At 33.0% G+C, this 19674-nt stretch overlaps 1 protein-coding gene across 1 annotated transcript in view; it reads right to left on the bottom strand.

Moving 5' to 3' along the window:
- The window catches only part of SI (sucrase-isomaltase), a 100733-nt gene extending 81529 nt beyond the window's left edge, over nt 1–19204 (bottom strand). The window contains exons 1-12 of the mRNA XM_049867374.1: nt 19087–19204; nt 17686–17816; nt 16618–16735; nt 16214–16323; nt 14103–14254; nt 11721–11892; nt 10174–10273; nt 8354–8466; nt 4879–5004; nt 4307–4438; nt 4096–4215; nt 2257–2370 (exon numbers count right to left, since the gene is read on the bottom strand). Of these exons, the coding sequence (XP_049723331.1) occupies nt 2257–2370; nt 4096–4215; nt 4307–4438; nt 4879–5004; nt 8354–8466; nt 10174–10273; nt 11721–11892; nt 14103–14254; nt 16214–16323; nt 16618–16735; nt 17686–17816; nt 19087–19204 (1506 nt within the window). The remainder of the gene's footprint in view (nt 1–2256; nt 2371–4095; nt 4216–4306; nt 4439–4878; nt 5005–8353; nt 8467–10173; nt 10274–11720; nt 11893–14102; nt 14255–16213; nt 16324–16617; nt 16736–17685; nt 17817–19086) is intronic.
- Nucleotides 19205–19674: the final 470 nt, after the last annotated feature.

The raw sequence follows: 19674 nt of genomic DNA, 5'->3' as shown, positions 1-19674 counted from the left end.
ACCTTGATTGCATGTTTGATAAATTTCAGGCTGCAGAAGTTGGTAAAAATCTTTGATTTTCTCATCTTCAGCATTAGTGGTTGGTGCCTAAACTTGAATAATAGTCCTATTAACTGGCCTTCCTCATTCATGTATGTATATTATCCTATCACTGACAGCATTGCACTTCAGGATAGATAATACAATGTTCTTTTTGACAATGAATTGGATGCCATTCCTCTTTAATTTGTCGTTCCCGGTATAGTAGACCATACGATTGTCTGATTCAAAATGGCCAATACCAGTCCATTTCAGCTCACGAATGCCTATGATATTGATCTTTATGTGTTACATTTCATTTTTGACAACTTTCAATTTTTCTAGATTCATACTTCATACATTCCATGTTCTAATTATTAATTTCTCCTGGATTCATACTTTGTACATTCCTGTTTCTGATTAGTAATGGATGTTTCCAGCTGTTTCTTCTCATTTTTAGTTGTGCCACAAAAGCAAACAAACACCCTGAAAGCTTGACTCCATCCACATCACTAAGGTCAACTCAGTTTTGTGGAGGCAACTCTTTCCCAGTTGTCCTTTGAGTGCCTTCCAACCTGAGGGGCTCATCTTCAGGCACTATATCAAACAATGTTCCTCTGCTATTCATAAGGTTTTCACTGGCTAATATTTTCTGAAGTCAACTGCCAGGACCTTCTTCCTAGTTTGTCTTAGTCTGGAAGCTCCGTTGAAATCTGTCCACCAACGGTGGTACTTGAAATACCAATGGCAAAGCTTCCAGTATCACAACAACACACAAGCCACCAGAGCATGAAAAACCGACAGATGTGCTGTAGAAAATATCAATTATGTTTTATGTATAAAGCAACTAAATTTTATAAATAGTTTTGTCACTCTTCTCACTGTGACTCTTTCATTTACACATTTTTAGCACATTTATTCATTCGATATATTTTATCCACTTCAGCTGGCATTTATCTAGTTTCTGTGATGTTCTAAGGAGTCCCTTGGTAACACTTGACTAGTAGCTGAAAGGTTGTCAGTCCAAATCCACCTCAAGGCACCCTTGGAAGACAGGGCTGGTCATCTGCTTCCAAATAGTCCCAGCCTTGAATACCTATGGAACAATTCTATTCTTCACTCATGGGGTTGCCATGAATTGATATCAAGTCAAAGCAACTAACAACATGATATTCTGAGCACTCTGCTAGCACCTATGCACAGCACTGTGCATAGACCATATCTCCTATATGCTCATGAAAATAAATAAATAAATAAAAGTGAAAAAAAAGACAACTAACATTTTAGTATTCTAATTCAAAAAGTTATGGCCCCACAGAGCTCCTGAAATAGTCTCAGCTATTCTATCACTTACTAGAGAGAAAATTTCTAAAGGGAAGGGGCTTATTCAGGTTCATGTCACTGCAATTGCTTGAATATAGTAGAATGAAATGTATTACTATGGATTGAATTGTATCCACAAAAAAGGTATGTTGAAGTCTTAACCTCTGTACCTCCGAATGTGACCTTTTTTTGGGGAAATACGATTTTTCTTTTTAAATGTTACCAGTTAGCAAAGTCATAATGGAGTAGGATGAGCTCTAATCCCTTTTGAGTGGTGTGTTATAAGAGAGGAGAACAGACACAGAAACAAAGTCACACACAGAAGAAAGGTGCCATATGACGTTATATCAACAAGCAGCAAGGGAGCACCAAAGATTGCTGGAATCCGCTAGAAGCTTGGAGAAAGGCATGGAACAGTTCTTGTCTCAGAATTCTTAGAAGGAATTGATACTTCTAGCTTCCAGAACTGTGAGACCATAAATTTCTGTTCTTTAAAGCTACTCCCTTTTAATACTTTATTGTGGCAGCCCTATGAAACTGAGACATATATGTTTCCGCAATTACACTGCTATAGGCTTATTTATAAATCTGGATGAACTGTTTCCTAAACATCAGTTATTAGTCATAAACATGCAACACCTTAGTAATAGAAACCGACTCAATTTTGTAAAGGCTTATTATATTACTAGAGCAAAAAAAAAAAAAAATCAGTCTGCATTTTTTTTTTAGCTTGTATTCTTTTCTAACCCAAGAATATGATAGGTATTATTATATTTATACGTTCTGGAAAAATATTATAGGTTTTTTGTTGTTGTTGAATACTAGAAACAATGTACCTTGTTATATAATAATATTTTATGCCTAAATAATTCCATGCTCACTAACTAAAGTCACTGGTTTAAAACTGTTACTTACAATCCAAAGTCCATCGTAGCTTACTTCTTGATGGAAACGATCGCATTCATCTGCCCACCAATCAATGCATTGTGGACTAGTGAAGTCAGGGTATACTGTTAGTCCTGGCCATACCTAAAATAATAAATTGTTCACATATTTTCATAAATAAATGACAGAGAAATGGAAGACAAACCTAGTTCAGCTGAGCAGAATAGTAAAAAGTATTAAAGTTATAATATTGTACCTCTTTAAGTATGTATGACTCATGCACCAAATATATTCACAATAAAATTTGGCTTACATTAAAATGCACTTAAAGAAGAACAGATAAGAAAAAGAGAAGGGGATCATGAAACATTTAGGTAGGGAAAAAGATATAAATATGGGATTAGGCTTCTATTTTGACTGCAGCTAAATTATTTCTAAGCTTCTAGTAGGTTGGGTTAAAGAAAAAAATTAAATATATTCCTTGTGTGATAAAAAGAAAAATCACTTTAGTTTCTCTTCAAAGATATTTGTTTCCAAGACATTTGAGGAGAAAACCCCCGGTATATTTATTTTTTATTTAATAAACATGAATATGACACTTATGTGCTGGGTACTGTTCTAAGCATTTGACAATACATCATTTAGTTTTCATTATTACTTTAGGAGTTGGGTACTACTGTTATCACCATTTTACTGGTGAAGTAGGAACTATCAAACCAATTTTTATAGATGAGAAAAATGGGGCACAAAGAAGTTAAATAAGTTGCTCAAGGTCATATCACTAATAAATGGCACATCAGGAATTCAAACTCATGCAGTCACATGCTATTAAACACTGTAAGTTCCTGCCTCTGTATCATTTGTTTTTTCAACTTTTTCAGAGTAATTTGCTTATTACTTACAGCAACTATATTATACAAGAAGAATTCAATTTCAGATAAATTGAGATAAATGATATTGTTTTTATATCCAAATGACACGCATTGGCTGTCTAAATCTGTCCATATCCAACTGAGCAGGTCCTAATATAATATATTTTGTATGCTATTAATAGGCATTATAGAGAGGAAGAAGTCTTTGGGTAGTACAAACAATTAAAGCTCTTGGTTGCTAAGCAAAAGGTCGGAGGTTTAAGTCCACCCAGAAGCATCTCGGAACAAAGGTCTGGCAATCTACTTCTGAAAAATCAGCAGTTGAAAACCCTATAAAACACAGTTCTGATCTAATGAACTTAGGGTCACCATGAGTCAGAGTTGACTCAGTAGCAACTAGTTATAGGGAAAAAAATCTAGATATTATTATCATTTTTGATATGTCTTACAAAGTTTCCTCTAAGAGAATATTTATCCTGGTTAAATATATGCATTTGGGAGCTGGGAGATTTTTCCTGATTCTGCTTCTCATTAGCTCTGTAATCTTAGTCACTTCACCTCTCTTAAGATTGAGTTTTCTTACCTGTTAAGTAAAAATGTAATCATAGACATCTCATTATTTTATTTTGGGGGTTAAATGTAAAACATATAACTTAGTGCCCAGCATATAAGTATTCAATTTATATTTACACTAATTTTCCATCAACTTTCTGCAAAGACTTCTAGATTATTATGTAATAATGTAGATTATCATATTGTGTTAGCTTTCTTTTTAATCATTCATGGCAGTGAAAATTTTCCAGTGTCTGTTTACTCTTTGTATAACTAACTCCTAATAAAAACTGTTTTAGAGATTCTTGAACTACTTCTAAGATTTCTCTCCACACTCAAAATCAAATCAAGAGTTGTAAGCAAACATACACACACACATTTACAAAAATTTGGAGGCAGAATAGAAAATCTGAACAACATAATTTTAATGAATATTATAATTTACCTCTCCAATAATTGGTGTAGTCCCATCTGACTCATTTACCCACACATGTTGTGCAGTTCCCCTGTCATAGGTTTCATATGCTGCTCCATTGGCACGTTTTCCTATGGAAATTGCAGGGTCCTAATAAAAAAAACGAAGAAACTATAGAGAATCTATTAACTTATTAAATGTGTAATTACTAAAAATATATTAATATATAATCAACCATTACCAGGATGATGACATATTTCTGTCCATGGTCATGCAAATCTTGAACAAATTCAGGGAGCCCTTTAAATGCAACTGTATCATAAGTAAAATCTTTCTTGTCTTCCATATAGTCAATATCAGTGACCTGTGTATCCTGAAAATTAGTACAGTATATTTCAATAAATAGTATTGAAAGAACTCTGTAATCACTTCAGTTTTTAAGTCCCATTAATTTGCATTATAAATATAATATTTAAAAAGAAGCAATGATATTATTTACAGAATTGGTTTTTCTAATTTCTAAGTATAAAAGCATTAAATGATTGCTCATATTGTGTTCCCTGATGATCATTATATATGTGTTATGCTTTGTGCATATTTGCTTATGTGTATATGGATATATACATATATACATAAACACACATATATGTGTGTGTATATAAATGCTTCATTTTGTAGAATACCAAAACCTACACATTTCTGAAAAATACTAACAAAATATATAGTGGCTATTCCTGAAAATTTCCTACATTTATTATCACGTGATAATATTTAACTCAATACATATCTGCACAGCCACTTCATTCCACTTACATATGGTATGCCAGCATCCCGGTTTCTTTTCACCACTTCTTTAACTACATCTAGTGATGTATAACTCCAGCGACTCAGTTGGAATCCAAGAGTCCAGTATGCCGGCATTGCTGGTAGTCCAATGAGCTTGAAGTAATTAGTTTCAATAAGGAAAAATATATTTAGTGTTTGAAACTAATATTCATATGCTTATTATATCTCTAATAATTGCTTAAGTTTAACTACATATTTTACACAGAGATAACGACACTTGTATTCTAAAATACTTCCTAGATCTCTATTAAGAATTTTGGTATGAGAAACAAGGATTTTCTACTTTGTCATTTATCTTTTATGTTATGCTAAAAACATTAGAAAGTGCATCATTCAAGAAAGTAGCATTTTGACATCATAGAGCTATAATCCAGGATAAAAAGAAAATTGTTCTGTCACACCACTCCACAGCAAAAAATAACAATAATAAAAATAAAAGATTCATATTAAAAAGATGTTTAAAATACCCAATTTCTATTCTTTTCTATTTTTGCATTAATTTCTCCCCTGATTTACAAAACGTAAATAAAATGCGTAAGCTACAAGGCTCTCATTAGTCATCCCACGTGGTTCATGCAGAGCCTTTGGTTCTTTCCTGCCACTGGAGCCAAGTGGAGCTCTTTTTCCCACTCCTGCGATGGCACAACAGAGAAGAGCACGGGGTTCCTTCCAGTAATATGCATCTCATGAGAACGACAGAGTATATTGTTTTGCACATGGAGATATAAGCGTAACCGGTATTAGATTTTTTCACTACAAACTGAGCCTTGGGTTACATTAAGACAGGTAAAGTTGTTTGTCATACTGGGTTTTCTTTGGGATCGGCTCTTACGTGTTTTTCTGGATCCGTGCTTTCTCTATTGTCTATGTACAAAAAACTACTATGTAAATGTTGAAAAAAAACAGTGTATCAGGTTGCATTAATTAAATATTTAATGTATTTTTTAAATAATTTGGTTTTAAATAAAGCGCTCAAAGAATCAGTAATTTTCAAACTATATTCTTAAGTGCCTTATGTTTTCTGAAATTCTCTAATGATTTGGACATTTGATTGAAATTTATATACATGTAGTTAAATGTATAATTTATTTTCCATAGGGTAAATAAGTGAAACATGTATTTTATATACTATTTAAATTTATATGCTTTTTTCTCTCTATGTGTGTGTGCGTATATATATATATATATATATATATATATATGTTGGCACATTGGTTAAGCATTTGGCTGCTAACCAAAAGGTAAGCAGTTCAAATCCACCAGCTACTCCTTGGAAACCCTATAGGGCAATTCTACTCTGTCCTATAGTGTTGCTATTAGAAACGACTTGATGGCAATGAGTTGGGTTTTTTTTGGTATTATGTATATTCACATACATGGGAATATATATATAAGGCCCGGTGGCGCAGTGGTTAAGAGCTATGGCATGCAACTACTGCCAACCAAAAGGTTAGCCACTCCTGGGAAACTCTACGGAGTAGTTCTACACTGTCCTATAGGGTCGCTATGAGTTGGAATCGACTCAACAGCAACAGTTTATATATATATATGTACACACACACACATATATATATATATGCGCATGGGAACGCTGGTGGCATAGTGGTTGAAAGCTATGGCTGCTAACCAAGAGGTTGGCAGTTCAAATACGCCAGGTGATCCTTGGAAACTATGGGGCAGTTCTACTCTGTCCTATAGGGTCTCTATGAGTGGGAATCAACTCGACAGCAGTGTTTTTTTTTATATATATACGTATACAAATTTCTGCCTTTTAAACTAATAAACCTATCTAATAAACTAATAAAAATATCTGTCCACTCAAACATTTATGGGTCCAATTTTAACATATTGGTGATCATTAGTGAGTTAGCTTATGCAGAGAGGCTAATTTGCTTTCTTCCAACAAGAAATAGTTTGTTCTGTCTACTTGCAACATAATTTGAGCCTCTTTTAAATGTAGCATTGATTAATAGTGCCACATTCTGCACTAATATTTTCTCATATTTTTTAAATTCAAGCTTGTGCAAGTCTACCCATTAAATGTTCTAAGCAAGTGTACTACTCTCCTATGTATATGCTGCATTCAGGAAGCGAGCATACTCAAACTCAATTACTGCTAACCACAGATTTTCTCAGTGTATAATAAGACAGCCATCTCAACTAACATTTTATAAATCAAATTTTAAAAAAATGTGTTGTTCTTTTGTTTTTCTGATGTAATGCCTGTGTACAAAGTCTGTATATAGGCCAGGTCAGCATTGCCACTATGATTTCATACTGTTACTGTTGTTAGTTGCCACGGAGTTGATTGCAACTCATGACAACCCCACATGTGCAGAGTAGAACTGCTCCATAGGATTTTCAAAGCTATCACTTTTTGGAAGCTGATCACCAAGCCTGTCTTCAGAGGTGCCTCTGGGAGAGTTCAAACCACCAACCTTTGAGCTAGTTTTCGAGCACTTAGCCATTTGTACCACACAGGACTCCTTTCATAGCGTTTTTTACATTGTACATTTTGTGTGCTTCTTTTTTGATAATCACATACATAAACAGCAATTTAGAAGTTTTTAGACATTGTAAGTGATCAAATGTATAATATTATATCAGCTTTTTGGATCTTAATTGAAGAAAGTTTTACTTCTTCTAGTAAGAATTTAAAAAATTATTTCTCCTTTGAGAATATTTTTTGGAAATGGGGATTATGTGTCAAAATATGTAATAAGACTTTTTAAATAAGCATTATGCTTGAATGTTATACCCATAAAAATAATTTCCTTTTCCATAATAACACCAGGAATCCTATACGCCAATAGTTACAGTAGAGCAGTGACGTGGAAGAACTTTTAGAATCAGGGTCAGGACACCCTGGCTTCTTCTCATCCCTAAGACCCATATTAGGCTCAGGTACAAGAAGATCTTATTTAATAAGTATGCAAGAATTGCTTATAAATCTTAAGACACAAATCTTCAGTTTATGTTTCAAACTGTGTCCTTTTTAGGCCTGAGTATTGGAGTCAGTTTTCCTGGAGTTTTGTTACTGTGTATTTACGAGTTTCACTGGTCTTCCATATAACTCAGTAGCCTCTAGGATTTTGCCTATCCTCATCTTGAAATAAGATACCTCCCTTCACTTTATCCCAGCAAAATAGGTCATGAATAAGTAAAGATTTTATACATAGCATCTCAAAGATTTCCAACTCTTGAACTCAGCTGCCTAGAAGCACGAAACTATTTTTGAAATTAGAACTATAGACATTTAAATATATATAGGCGACATGGTGTAGGAAAAAAATAATTACTCAGTTCTGAATAGTGGTAAATTGTTAAAAATACAGGTAAGAGGCCCCAGGTACCTAAAGTAAAGTGAGCTAAATAAGTAGACACATTAGAAGAAAGAAAAGTAGGGCACAAAATAATTTAATAAAATAGAAATGAAACACACCTCTTGATACTGTTGAACTACTTGTTCTGGTGTATCACCCAGAAAGATGTAAAAATCCAGAATGCCACCAGTAACTCTGTAAGTTACTACTGGAGGAGGCTGAATGAAAATTTCTACAAAATAAAAACCAAAAAAGCATATGTAAATAGTAAAAACGGTAATAAAATAATTTCAGTATCTTATTTAAAGGACTTTGCATTAACCATACTATTTTTAAAGATTTAAGAGGAAATAGGACATTGAGGGTGGGAAGGACATAAGAGAAAAGTGTAATGCCACCATGCTTGGGGCTAATGGTAGGATATTCAAGGTGTTGCCATTTACAGATATTGGCCAACCCAGCCAACTCAGTGCCATCGATTCCAAAGCTCTCCTATAAGCTGCACAGTAAGGGATAGTCGATTAGTCTTCATATAACAAAAATATTCCTTTTTTTTTAATTGCACAACAATTAGATATTTTAATTGAAGAGTCCCCACACTCTTAGAAATAATAATTTGTAAGAAGAAAAAAAAACTATACAGAAAGGTTTTTAATGAACTTTTCTATATGTATGACAAGTCCCTGGGTGGTACAAACAATTCAGCACTAGGCTACTAGCCAAAAGGCAACTCAGGAGAAAGGCCTGGTAGTCTACTTCCAAAAAAACAGCCATTGCAAATATGGCATCACAGTTCTACTCTAAAACATATGGGGTCACCATGAGTTAGAATTGACTTGCTGGCAACTTTTTTTTTGTGAGGGGGATATGTTGTTGTTAGGGGCAGTCAATTTGGTTCCAACTAATACTGACCATGTCTACAACAAAATAAAACTCTGCCCAGCCCTGAGTCATTCTCACAATCATTGCTATGTTTGAACCCATTGTTGTAGCCACTGTGTCAATTCATCTCTTTGAAGGTCTTCCTCTTTTTCACTGACCCCTCTATTTTACCAAGCGTAATGTCTGTCTCCAGGCACTGGTCCTTCCTGATAACATGCCCAAAGTAAGTGAGACAAAGTCCCGCCATCCTCGCTTCTAAGAAACATTCTAGCTGTACTTCTTCCAAGACAGGTTTGTTCTGGCAGTGTATGGTAAAAACCATGGCTTGGTTCATGCACACCTTAGTTCTCAAGGTGGCGTCTTTACTTTCTAACATTAAAGAGGTCTTTTGCATCAGATTTGCCTAGAGAACCATGTAAAATATCGTTCTTGCTGGAACATTATTAATTTTTGTATTTTTTGTGATTGACGATTTATCTATTAAGCCACACCAAAAACCAAATCAGTTGCCTTTGAATCTATTCTGATTCATGGCGGTAACCCCACATGTGCACAGTAGAACTGCACTCTATAGGATTTTCAATGCTATGATTTTTCTTCTGAGGTGACTCTGGGTAAGTATAAACCACCAAGATTCCAATTACTAATCAAACGCCTAACTGACTACACAACCCAGGGACTCCTACTTATTAAACACAGATATTTAAAACAAAGAGTCTCTGTTACTTAAATTATGATCAAATGAAAAAAAATTACTCTTTTTTCTTTCCATCCCCATATAGACCTTTCTGTTTTTTTGTTTGTCCATTTCACTTGGGTGTATGTGTTTCAGTGTTGCTTGTAAGGGAAAAGAAAGTGCTGAATGTCATAATATAGCATTATATAGCATAGTCTCACTAACTTCAAAAAAAAAAAACTGCATATAATAAATTCACATGCCAAAATCGTCAGCAGTAGAGTTTCCTCGGATATACAGTATGTATGATTGGAATGAAGAGAGTTAAATTATTTCAAGTAAAACCTTATTTAAATATATTACCGGATAAATCATTCTTACCCATTGCATTGCTGTTCATTAAGAAAACACCAAATGACCTTCCAGAAGTATCTTCAATACACATGAAGAATGTGTGATGGCCATATAAATTATTATTATTCTACATGAAAAAAATTGAAAATTAAATTTTCAAGTATATTTAAAATAAAGATGATGCATATCAAATGACCTTTAAAAGTTCCAATTTGTTCCTGTAATTTACTTATTCATATATTTATACTAATTTTCTCCATTATATGCACCATATAAAATATTGCAGCACAAAAAGCATCTAATTTATTGTTCTATTAGTATACTATTAACATTGTATTAACATATAATATAAATGCTATATTTTTCTTTATGTTTTCTTATGATTAAATGAATTTCAATAAGAATATTTATGATAGGGCAATGGCATGGCCATCCATTATCTCCGATCTAAGTCCAAGTCACTGCAGGGAATTCTAAGATAATACCCATACTGGTAAAACTTTTTTTACAGTAAGTTTGTTAAGAGCTGATGAGGACTGCAATGGTAGGGAAAAATTGGAAAGACACTAATGAGGTGAAAAGAAAAAGATTTTCTGACTGTGTATGGAAAGTTAAAGTACAGAATGTATGAAAAATAGCTTTGAGGTTTTCAGCCTGGTGTTTATTAGGATAATGATGCTGTAAACAGATATTAACAAAAAAAAAATTACTGTTTCTGTTTCAAATGAAGGCATTAAATACAACACACTTATTTATTTAGGAAAATAAAATAGCTAGCATTGGTATTAAAGAAATCACAAACATTTGATGCAAATAAATCATGAATCAATAAAAAAGAATTTTTAAAAAGAAAAGATATGATCTTTGTTCTAAAGAAAGATCTGTTCTTCTGACTTTCTAGAAGAAGAGACAAATATATATGTATAAAAACAATGCACTGTGGTAATTGTCATATTAAACATGAATAAAGGGTTAGAATGTAAAGACTGATTCTCTATTGGTGTGTTTGGCAGAAATCCTTACTAGGTGAAACTTCGGATAAATCTTCAATGACATGATCTATGAGTGATAAAGAGCCTCAAGTTTCAGTACTTAGAAAGATAGCCAACATCATGTGCAAAGATGTGAAGTTATGGAAGACTATTACATGTTATGAAACAGGAAAAATTGTGCAGAAATGCTCTGAGGTGATGTCCAATAGATAGGCAGACACCAGATCATGGTAATAGTTTGGAATTTATATTAATGAAATGACTAGCAATTAATGGATTTAAGTAAAATGGTAATTTAATCTGAAAAGGGAATGATAAACTATAAAAATGAAAGTCAAAAGAAAAACTTCATAAACTGGAAATGCCTATTCAAATATTCACAAAGTCTTTTGTCACTGATTGACTTAACATTGGACTTAGCTAGCAAGCATCAAGCCCAAGGTAAACAAGCTTCTGGGTTAAGTACCATTGATGTCCAAATAGTTTAACTGATAATTTCAAATAATTAATGGTTTCAGATGGATTAAAATTATCTTCTCCAATATAGTGATTTTGTTTAAAATAAGAAAAATAATTTCTTACATCAGCAGGAGTTTGATCCCGGGTAAAGATTGGCCATGTTTTCCAGTACAAGTCATGACGAAATCTCTTATGATTATGTTCCCCAATACCATAAATATATTCACTGGGAAGTCTTGTCGAGATCTGTAAATATTGGTCAGCATACACCAGGGGACCAATACTGCTGTCAAACCTGAACCATAAAATAAATAAATGACCTAGAAACATATATAAAATGTTCTAACAAATATAGGTTTATGTTAACATCATCCAGAGTATTTCATTTTAAAGATGTCAATCTTTAACTGGTGGTCTCAGGAATACACGCATTACATAAAAAATCAGAACTAGTTAATTACATCAAAAGAATTTGTCTCATCGTCATAAATACAGATCTTTACTTGCATTCCCTCCTTTAATTTCCATCACAAACCTAATATATAACTGCTGATATTAATCTTATTTCAGAGATGACAAAGATAAGAAAATTAATCCATATTTTCTAAGGTCACAAACTGGTAGATGGCAAATCCATGCTTCAAATCCAGTTTTGCCTTGCTCCAAGAACTCACTTCTAAAATACAGTGTTATACTGCCTTCCACACCTATGATATTTATGCTAAAAGTTAAGTTTAATATCATATTTTCATAAAGAAAAAGATTGCATACTTTATGCTAATCAAATATATACTACAAGAAATATTAAGTGGCATTTAACATTTTTATGATTTAATGGCAGAACACAAAGTCAATTGCAAAAGTGTTTATGTTGAAAATATTCACACAAATTTACTAAATGTCTTGCACAAATACCTCCCTTACCCTGACTATATTCATAATAAAGATATCCAGACTATATGTAATTTAATAGATAAAATAAAATTATTTTATCTATTAAAGTTATATCTATAAAATTATAATAATAGTAGGAATAATAATAATAATAATAGGAACTATATTAATAATAGAAACTATTCCATCCTAAAAATTAGCAATAAATTTGGATAAATAATGGGAAAAGGACATAAAGTTTTACTAATGAACTTCTAGGTATTTAAAAATATAATCAAGATTATAATTTTATTAAAATAGTGGCTATCCAATTTTCTAACCAACACTGTCAGATGTTTGGATAACAATTGGCACTAATGGAAAAGAATTCATTTCCTGGATAGTATGCCAGTATAAGAGATAAGTGACAGGTGTGCAACTACTTGTGTTGAAATATGAGCCTTAAGAATAAAGTCGGGAAGTGCTTAAAATGGAGAGACTTTAGGGTGAATATTCAAGGAGACAGAAAAGAAGTACATTAGTTTTGAGAAATGTCTTGGAGGTATTGTTTGTAAGAACATTTCTCAAATATATTTTTAAAATTGACATTAAGTTTATTAGGAGTTATGGCATTATCTACGTCTAACAAAGGAAACCCTGGTGGCATAGTGGTTAAGTGTCACAGTTGCTAACCAAAAGGTTGGCAGTTCGAATCCACCAGGTGCTCCTTGGAAATTCTATGGGGCAATTGTACTCTGTCCTATAGGGTTGCTATGAGTCGGAATCGACTCGACGGCAGTGGGTTTGGTTTTTGGATTTATGTCTAACAAAGTCAATGTCAGTAAAAGAGTCAGATAATTTTGCCTATAAGAACTTGACCCATGTACCTAAAGCTAGTATATAAATATATACATAGCATGCATACACAGATATTTTCAATTCCACTATGAAAGAGAAAATTTAATTTAGACATTCATTGGCATTTTAATAGCAACTGTTTTCTTTTAATATCATTTTCATCTGCCTCATTCCCTTAGTAGCCACAGACCAAAATTACTTTTATTTATAAACCAAACACATTGCCATCGAGTCTATTCCGACTCATAGTGACCCTGTAGGACAGAGTAGAACTGCCCCATAGAGTTTCCAAGAAATGCTTGGTGGATTCGAGCTGCTGATCTTTTGGTTAGCAGCCATAGCACTTAACCACTATGTCACCAGGGTTTCTGTAAAATCAGGATAATATAAAGATTTTATAATGCATAACTTTGGAGAACACTTTCATGAAGTGCTGCAGGAGGTCCTACAGTGTGTGTGTATGTGTAAACAGGTTTTAAAGCACAATTATATCGCTGAAAAATTAGAGAAAAGGAAGACTCAAAACTGGCTGTCAGTATATATATTATTCTAATACTTTCAGCCTCAATATGTATATTCTCATTCACATTCTAGTATCCCTCATCCACAGGAAACAAAATCCCTTTATCATGATAATCTTTACAAAGATGTCTACCCACCCTCTTTGGGAGGATAGTTATTCTTTCTGAAAATGCCTTGAAATTAAGACTTTCCCAGAATAAATTTAAAACTTTATTTAAACTTACATAAATGTAAAATAAGATCGCTACTTACAAAATGTTTTTATTGCTTTTTCTAATAACTTGTATGCTAAATGGTGTTTCATTAACTATCACATCATACAATGCTTCAGAAGTTGCAGGTCCAGTAAAACTTTTTAAATATTGATGAGGAACTTCATATCTACTCTTATTTAGATCAGTAATCTGAAAAGATATAAACAAAATAGTATTACTTGATTCAAATCTATTATTTAAATTTCTAATTTGGAATTAAGTATGAAATACAAGTTCTAAATAGAAAAGCATGATAGTAATTTTATGAATGAGCGATTAATCTATTCACACCCTTAATTTTAACACTGTTGAATGGCTATTGCTATGGATTGAATTGTGTCTCCCCAAAATATGTGTTGGAATTTTAACCTCTGTTTGTGGATGTAATCCAATTTGGGAATAGGGTTTTATTTGTTGCATTAATGAAGGCATATCAATGTAGGGTGTGTCCTAAATTTAATTGCTTCTAAGTGATATAAAGAACAACAGAGACACAAAGAATCCCTGGATGACACAAAGAGTTAATCACCCTACTACTAGCCAAAAAGTTGGTGGTTCCAATACTGGGGAAGTCAGCAAAACTTGACCAAGACGAGGTCATGGAAATTTCATAGGCACATCCAAACGTCCTGAGGGACCGCATTACTGTGCTGATGGTGGGCACCATGATACAAAATGAGCCTAAATGGGCACACTAGCTCAGAGGCAAGGACAAGAAGGCAGGAGGGGACAGGAAAGCTGGTAATGGGGAACCCAAGGTCAAGAAGGGGAGAGTGTTGACATGTGGGATTGGCAACCAATTTCACTAAACAATATGTGTATTGTTTAATAAGAAACTAATTTGCTCTGTAAACCTTCATCTAAAGTACAATTTAAAAAATGAGAAAAAGAGAAAAAAACCAAAAGGCGGTGGTTCAAACCCACACAGAGGCACCTCAAAAAAACAGGCTTGGCATTCTGCTTCTGAAAGTCAAAGCCTTGAAAAAACTATGGATTTGTTCTACTCTGCACGTATGGGGTCACCATGAGTCAGAAATAACTAGATGGAAACTAACAATAGACATGGAAGCAAGTAAGCACAAATGGGGGATGATGGATACCATATGAAGATCACCAAGAAATCAAGAAACAGAAGCTGAAAAGAGACAACAACCTTCCCCCAGAGCAGAGAGAGAGGGACAGAGAAAGAGATAGAGACTTCGCCTATAGCTGGTGCCCTGAATTCAGAGCCTTGTGAACTGTGAGAAAAAAAATTTCCCTTCTTTAAGCCACCCCTTATGGTACTTCTCTTATAGCAGCACTAGAAAGTTAAGACAGCTATGTAGAGAATAAATTGTATAAATTTTTAAGGAATATATAGAACTAATTGGCTCTAAAAATACTGTACATATAATTGATTAGATTTTCATTGAAAAATATAAAAAATGATGATTGTATTACTAAAACACTGATTATAGTTTATTAGATTTTTTTTGTAGATTTAAATGTCCTCATTGCTTTTCAGAAATTAGACCCTTAGAAAGTACTATCAGGATTTTTAATGTTTTTTTTTTAAAGGCGTTATTTTTGTGAAATTATTGCTAAAAAGGAATTATACAAAGGGTATGGTGTTGTTGTCACTTCTGAAACGTGAAAGACAGTACTAGTTAACTACTTGCTTAAAAAAAAGAGCAAGAATTTGTTTTGTTTTTAAATCATGAATAAGTGATACCAGTAAAAATGATCAGTAAGTGTAAGTTGCATTTATACAGCACTACTAAAATCATTCTCAAATTAAAATTTAAAGTCATCCTTCATCAAAACCTGTGGTTGAAATAATAAAAATTATAAATGTTTATTCAGTGCTTATTCTTCTTAAGGCCAAGGCACTGTGATACACATTTTACATAGATTATATTATTTAAATTCTCCAAAAATATCTGTAGGAGGAACTAATATTCCTAGGTTGCATTTGAGCAATCAGACTCAGAGGAGTAATTGGTCTAATCAGTCCTTTTCACTGAAATAAATATTATTACTCAAGTGGGAAAATGTCTTGATATGATGAAGGGATTAATTGTGAAATTCCTTTAATTTTTAAATCTTCTTTAGAAATCTCAAAAGCCAAACCTTGAACCGGAAACGATTAGGTGTCTGACTTTCAGTTGTGAAGAGAACACTGTTAAGGTCATTTCCAAATAGGGTAGGTGAAGATATCCGGTTTAATTGGGCTTCAACTCCTTAAAGAAAGAAGAAAGCTGACATGGGTGACTTTACTGGTTATAAAGATTAACAATCATTAAATCTTTTTCATATATTTTTATAATTTCATTGCCTTTATCACAAATAATGATTTTTTTCTTTTAATTTAGTAACAATTGTGCAAGAAAGAAATCCTTAATATAATCAGTGGGAACGTTTTTGTGTACGTATTTCTTATTTGTTTCTATTTAAGACATGTTTCCCTAAGAAAAATTAAAACATATTTTCTTTGTTCCACTTATACTGAATCATTACCATAGAGTACATCTTACCTGTACTTATTGTTTCTATTCCCTGAGCATTATATCCATGGTTTTCTGCAAAGAAACACCAAGGAATAATAGAGTCATTCCATGGCCTCCAGCAGCAGCCTCTCTGAGCACAAATTGCCTGTTAAAACATTTTTAAAAGGAGGTATGTATTATTACTGTTATCAGATGTATCAATCTCTACTTTTTAAGCATGTATTCATCCCAGTGAATGATTATTTTAAAAATATGCCTCTTTCTTCATAATGTAAAATATGCTGAAAAATCTCCTATTCTTTCATTCCTTTCACTTGGAAAAAATATATTTAATTTACTGAATTAATTACACCCGATCAGAGATTGATGCTCTGAGTTGTGACTTGTCAAATTCACATATAGATTATTGTAAGTTCATGTACTTGAAAGGTTCCCACCCTCTAGTAATTATAATCTATGTCATGCAGTTGATGCAAAAGAACTGAAGTATTTATTATGCACCAATTATGAATCAAACTGCAGATGGTGCTGTAAAGATGAAAATATGGCCCTAAATTCAAGCTCATATAAAATGTTTGATATACTTATTTCCAACTAATTGTGAGTTAAAGATTTAATTATTTAAACTAGCTTATGTGCCAGGTATTATATTTAATGAGTAAGGAAAAATCATGAATTCTCAATAATTTTATAATTTATAAATAAAAAAACAATTTATAAAGCTTATGTAAAATCTTTATAGCAGAGAAACTATATAAAAATATAAAAAGTTGAACAACATAGTGATGTGTGTTAACACTGGCATAACTGAAAATCTAGCTAATATTTTATATTTAACAGCTTATAATTTGAATATCTGTGGGCTATGGATGCATATTTACTTGTTAATTTAATCTGAATTGAGGTACAGAAAAGCAAACTCAATAACTTTGATTAGTTCTCATCTGTTTATACAGAACTACAGTACAATGATAAACACTGCCTAATTTATTATAGATCTTAAAAATATAGAGCTGATCCAATACTGAACAATTACCTTAGTATAAGGATCATAATATATACAGTCATAAAAATATTAAAGACTTTGTTGCAGACCTGTGTTGGAAATTGTTCTGGAATGCAGTTTATTCTCTCATTTATAGAATCATTTTGCTCACTTGGACATTTTCCTAAACCAGGTGGATATGTAGTGGTGGTAGCAGGAGTTGAAACAGAACCACCAATTTCTGAGAGAAAAAAAAAGCCATTAACATAAAACTTGGTATTATTTTCTGATTATTCAAGTAATGAATATGTTATATCAAAAGAATACATGAATTTATATATAATGAATATAAAAATTTTGCACTAAAAAAGACTTACAAATTCAAGCCCTAGTCATGAAAAGGAAAAGATCTGAATGATATTTAATATTTAAAAATTGACAGTGTAGAGTCTCTGTTGACTGTTTCTCCAGAAAATCAAAATATGTTCACAGGTCTTCAGGTAGATTCAAAAGGACACAAAATGAACATTCATACTTCACATCTATTTACAATTCGTGCTTCATAAAGGAAGAAAGAAGATGGAGAACATGGGATAGCACAGGGTGTAGACAAGGAGACAAGTGGAGAAAAAAGAAAAAAGGAGGAGGAAAATATTTTGAAGGGAAAAATTTGTTAGGTAGAGCAAAAAAAGCAGGGAGTAGCAAAGAAAAATAAATCTCAACTCTATATGAAGAGAAACTTGAATAATCAGCTGTGGGTAAGATTCACAATGTACTGAGGGATCAATTACTGGAAGAAGTTAAAAGACTGACAGCAGGTGAAAATGCTAACAAACGTGAGGGTTAAACTGGAAGATAATTTATAATATCCATTCAAATTCAGATTTAGTTCAGAGAGAGGATGATGAAGAGCGAGAAATCAGATTAGGTGGTCCAGTGCAGAACGTTGATTCTAAATTAGCATAGAAATATTGCAAATAGTAATAAGTAAACACATCAAGCCTTGTTTCGCCTTCCCCCATCTGTCTTTATATATATGTAAAAAAAAAACCTGTTTCTTCTTAAAAATAAAAAAGTAGTAATAGTATTAAAATTGAGCTTAAAACAAAGGATATTTCCAAAGACCCCCAACCGCTTTGGAAGTGTTTGATGGCCAGAGCAAAAATCCAGGTCTTCCCTCTAATGAAAAACACATCACTGCTAAGAGCAGACTTTTATTTCAGCTAACATTAACACCTCGATCCCTTTGCTTTTTGCTACTTCTCCTGCAACATACCCAAGGGAGGTCACTGATGTCCAAACACATAAATTCTTTAGTTACAAAGTCTCTTCACTGAAATAACTGGAGCATATTAGATGGAAAAAGTTGCAGTAATTGTGTAGCTTACCCTAGATTTTTTCCTCACATATTTCATTTAGTATAGGCTACCTTTTTGTTAAATCCATAACTATTATGGGATAAATTTCTCTTAATTTCACTATAATCTTTAAATGTTTTCAATATAACTTACCTTCAACAGCAGGTGTTTTAGTTCCTAAAACAGCAACTAGGGCAATAGCTATTATAGTAACTATAGCAAAGAGGACAATCAGAATGATTTCTAATGAAGTGAATTTCTTCCTCGCCATCTAAAAGAAAGAAAGTAATATGTGTTTAAAATATAAAATATATAACTACACAAAATTATCACCATATATCATCAAATTCCCCCACGTGTCTGTCAGTTTGTCGTACTGTGGGGGCTTGCATGTTGCTGTGATGCTGAAAACTATGCCACCAGTATTCAGATGTCAACAGGGTCACCCACGGTAGGCAGGTTTCAGCTGAGCTTCCAGACTAAGACACACTAGGAAGAAGGACCTGTAAATCTACTTCTGAAAAAAATTAGCCAGTGAAAACCTTATGAATAGCAGCGGATTATTGTCTGATATAGTGCTGGAAGATGAGCCCTCCAGATTGGAAGGCCCTGGGGAAGAGCTACCTCCTTAATGACATGAATTGAGTCAAGCCTTCAGGACCTTCATTTGCTGATGTGGCACAACTCAAAATGAGAAGAAACAGCTACAAACATCCATTAATAAACGGGAATGTGGAATGT

This window comes from Elephas maximus, chromosome 23 (assembly GCF_024166365.1).
Source record: "Elephas maximus indicus isolate mEleMax1 chromosome 23, mEleMax1 primary haplotype, whole genome shotgun sequence".
NCBI lineage: Eukaryota > Metazoa > Chordata > Mammalia > Proboscidea > Elephantidae > Elephas > Elephas maximus.
The sequence above is the reverse complement of the archived record's forward strand: the minus strand, read 5'-3'. Positions and strand labels throughout refer to the sequence as shown.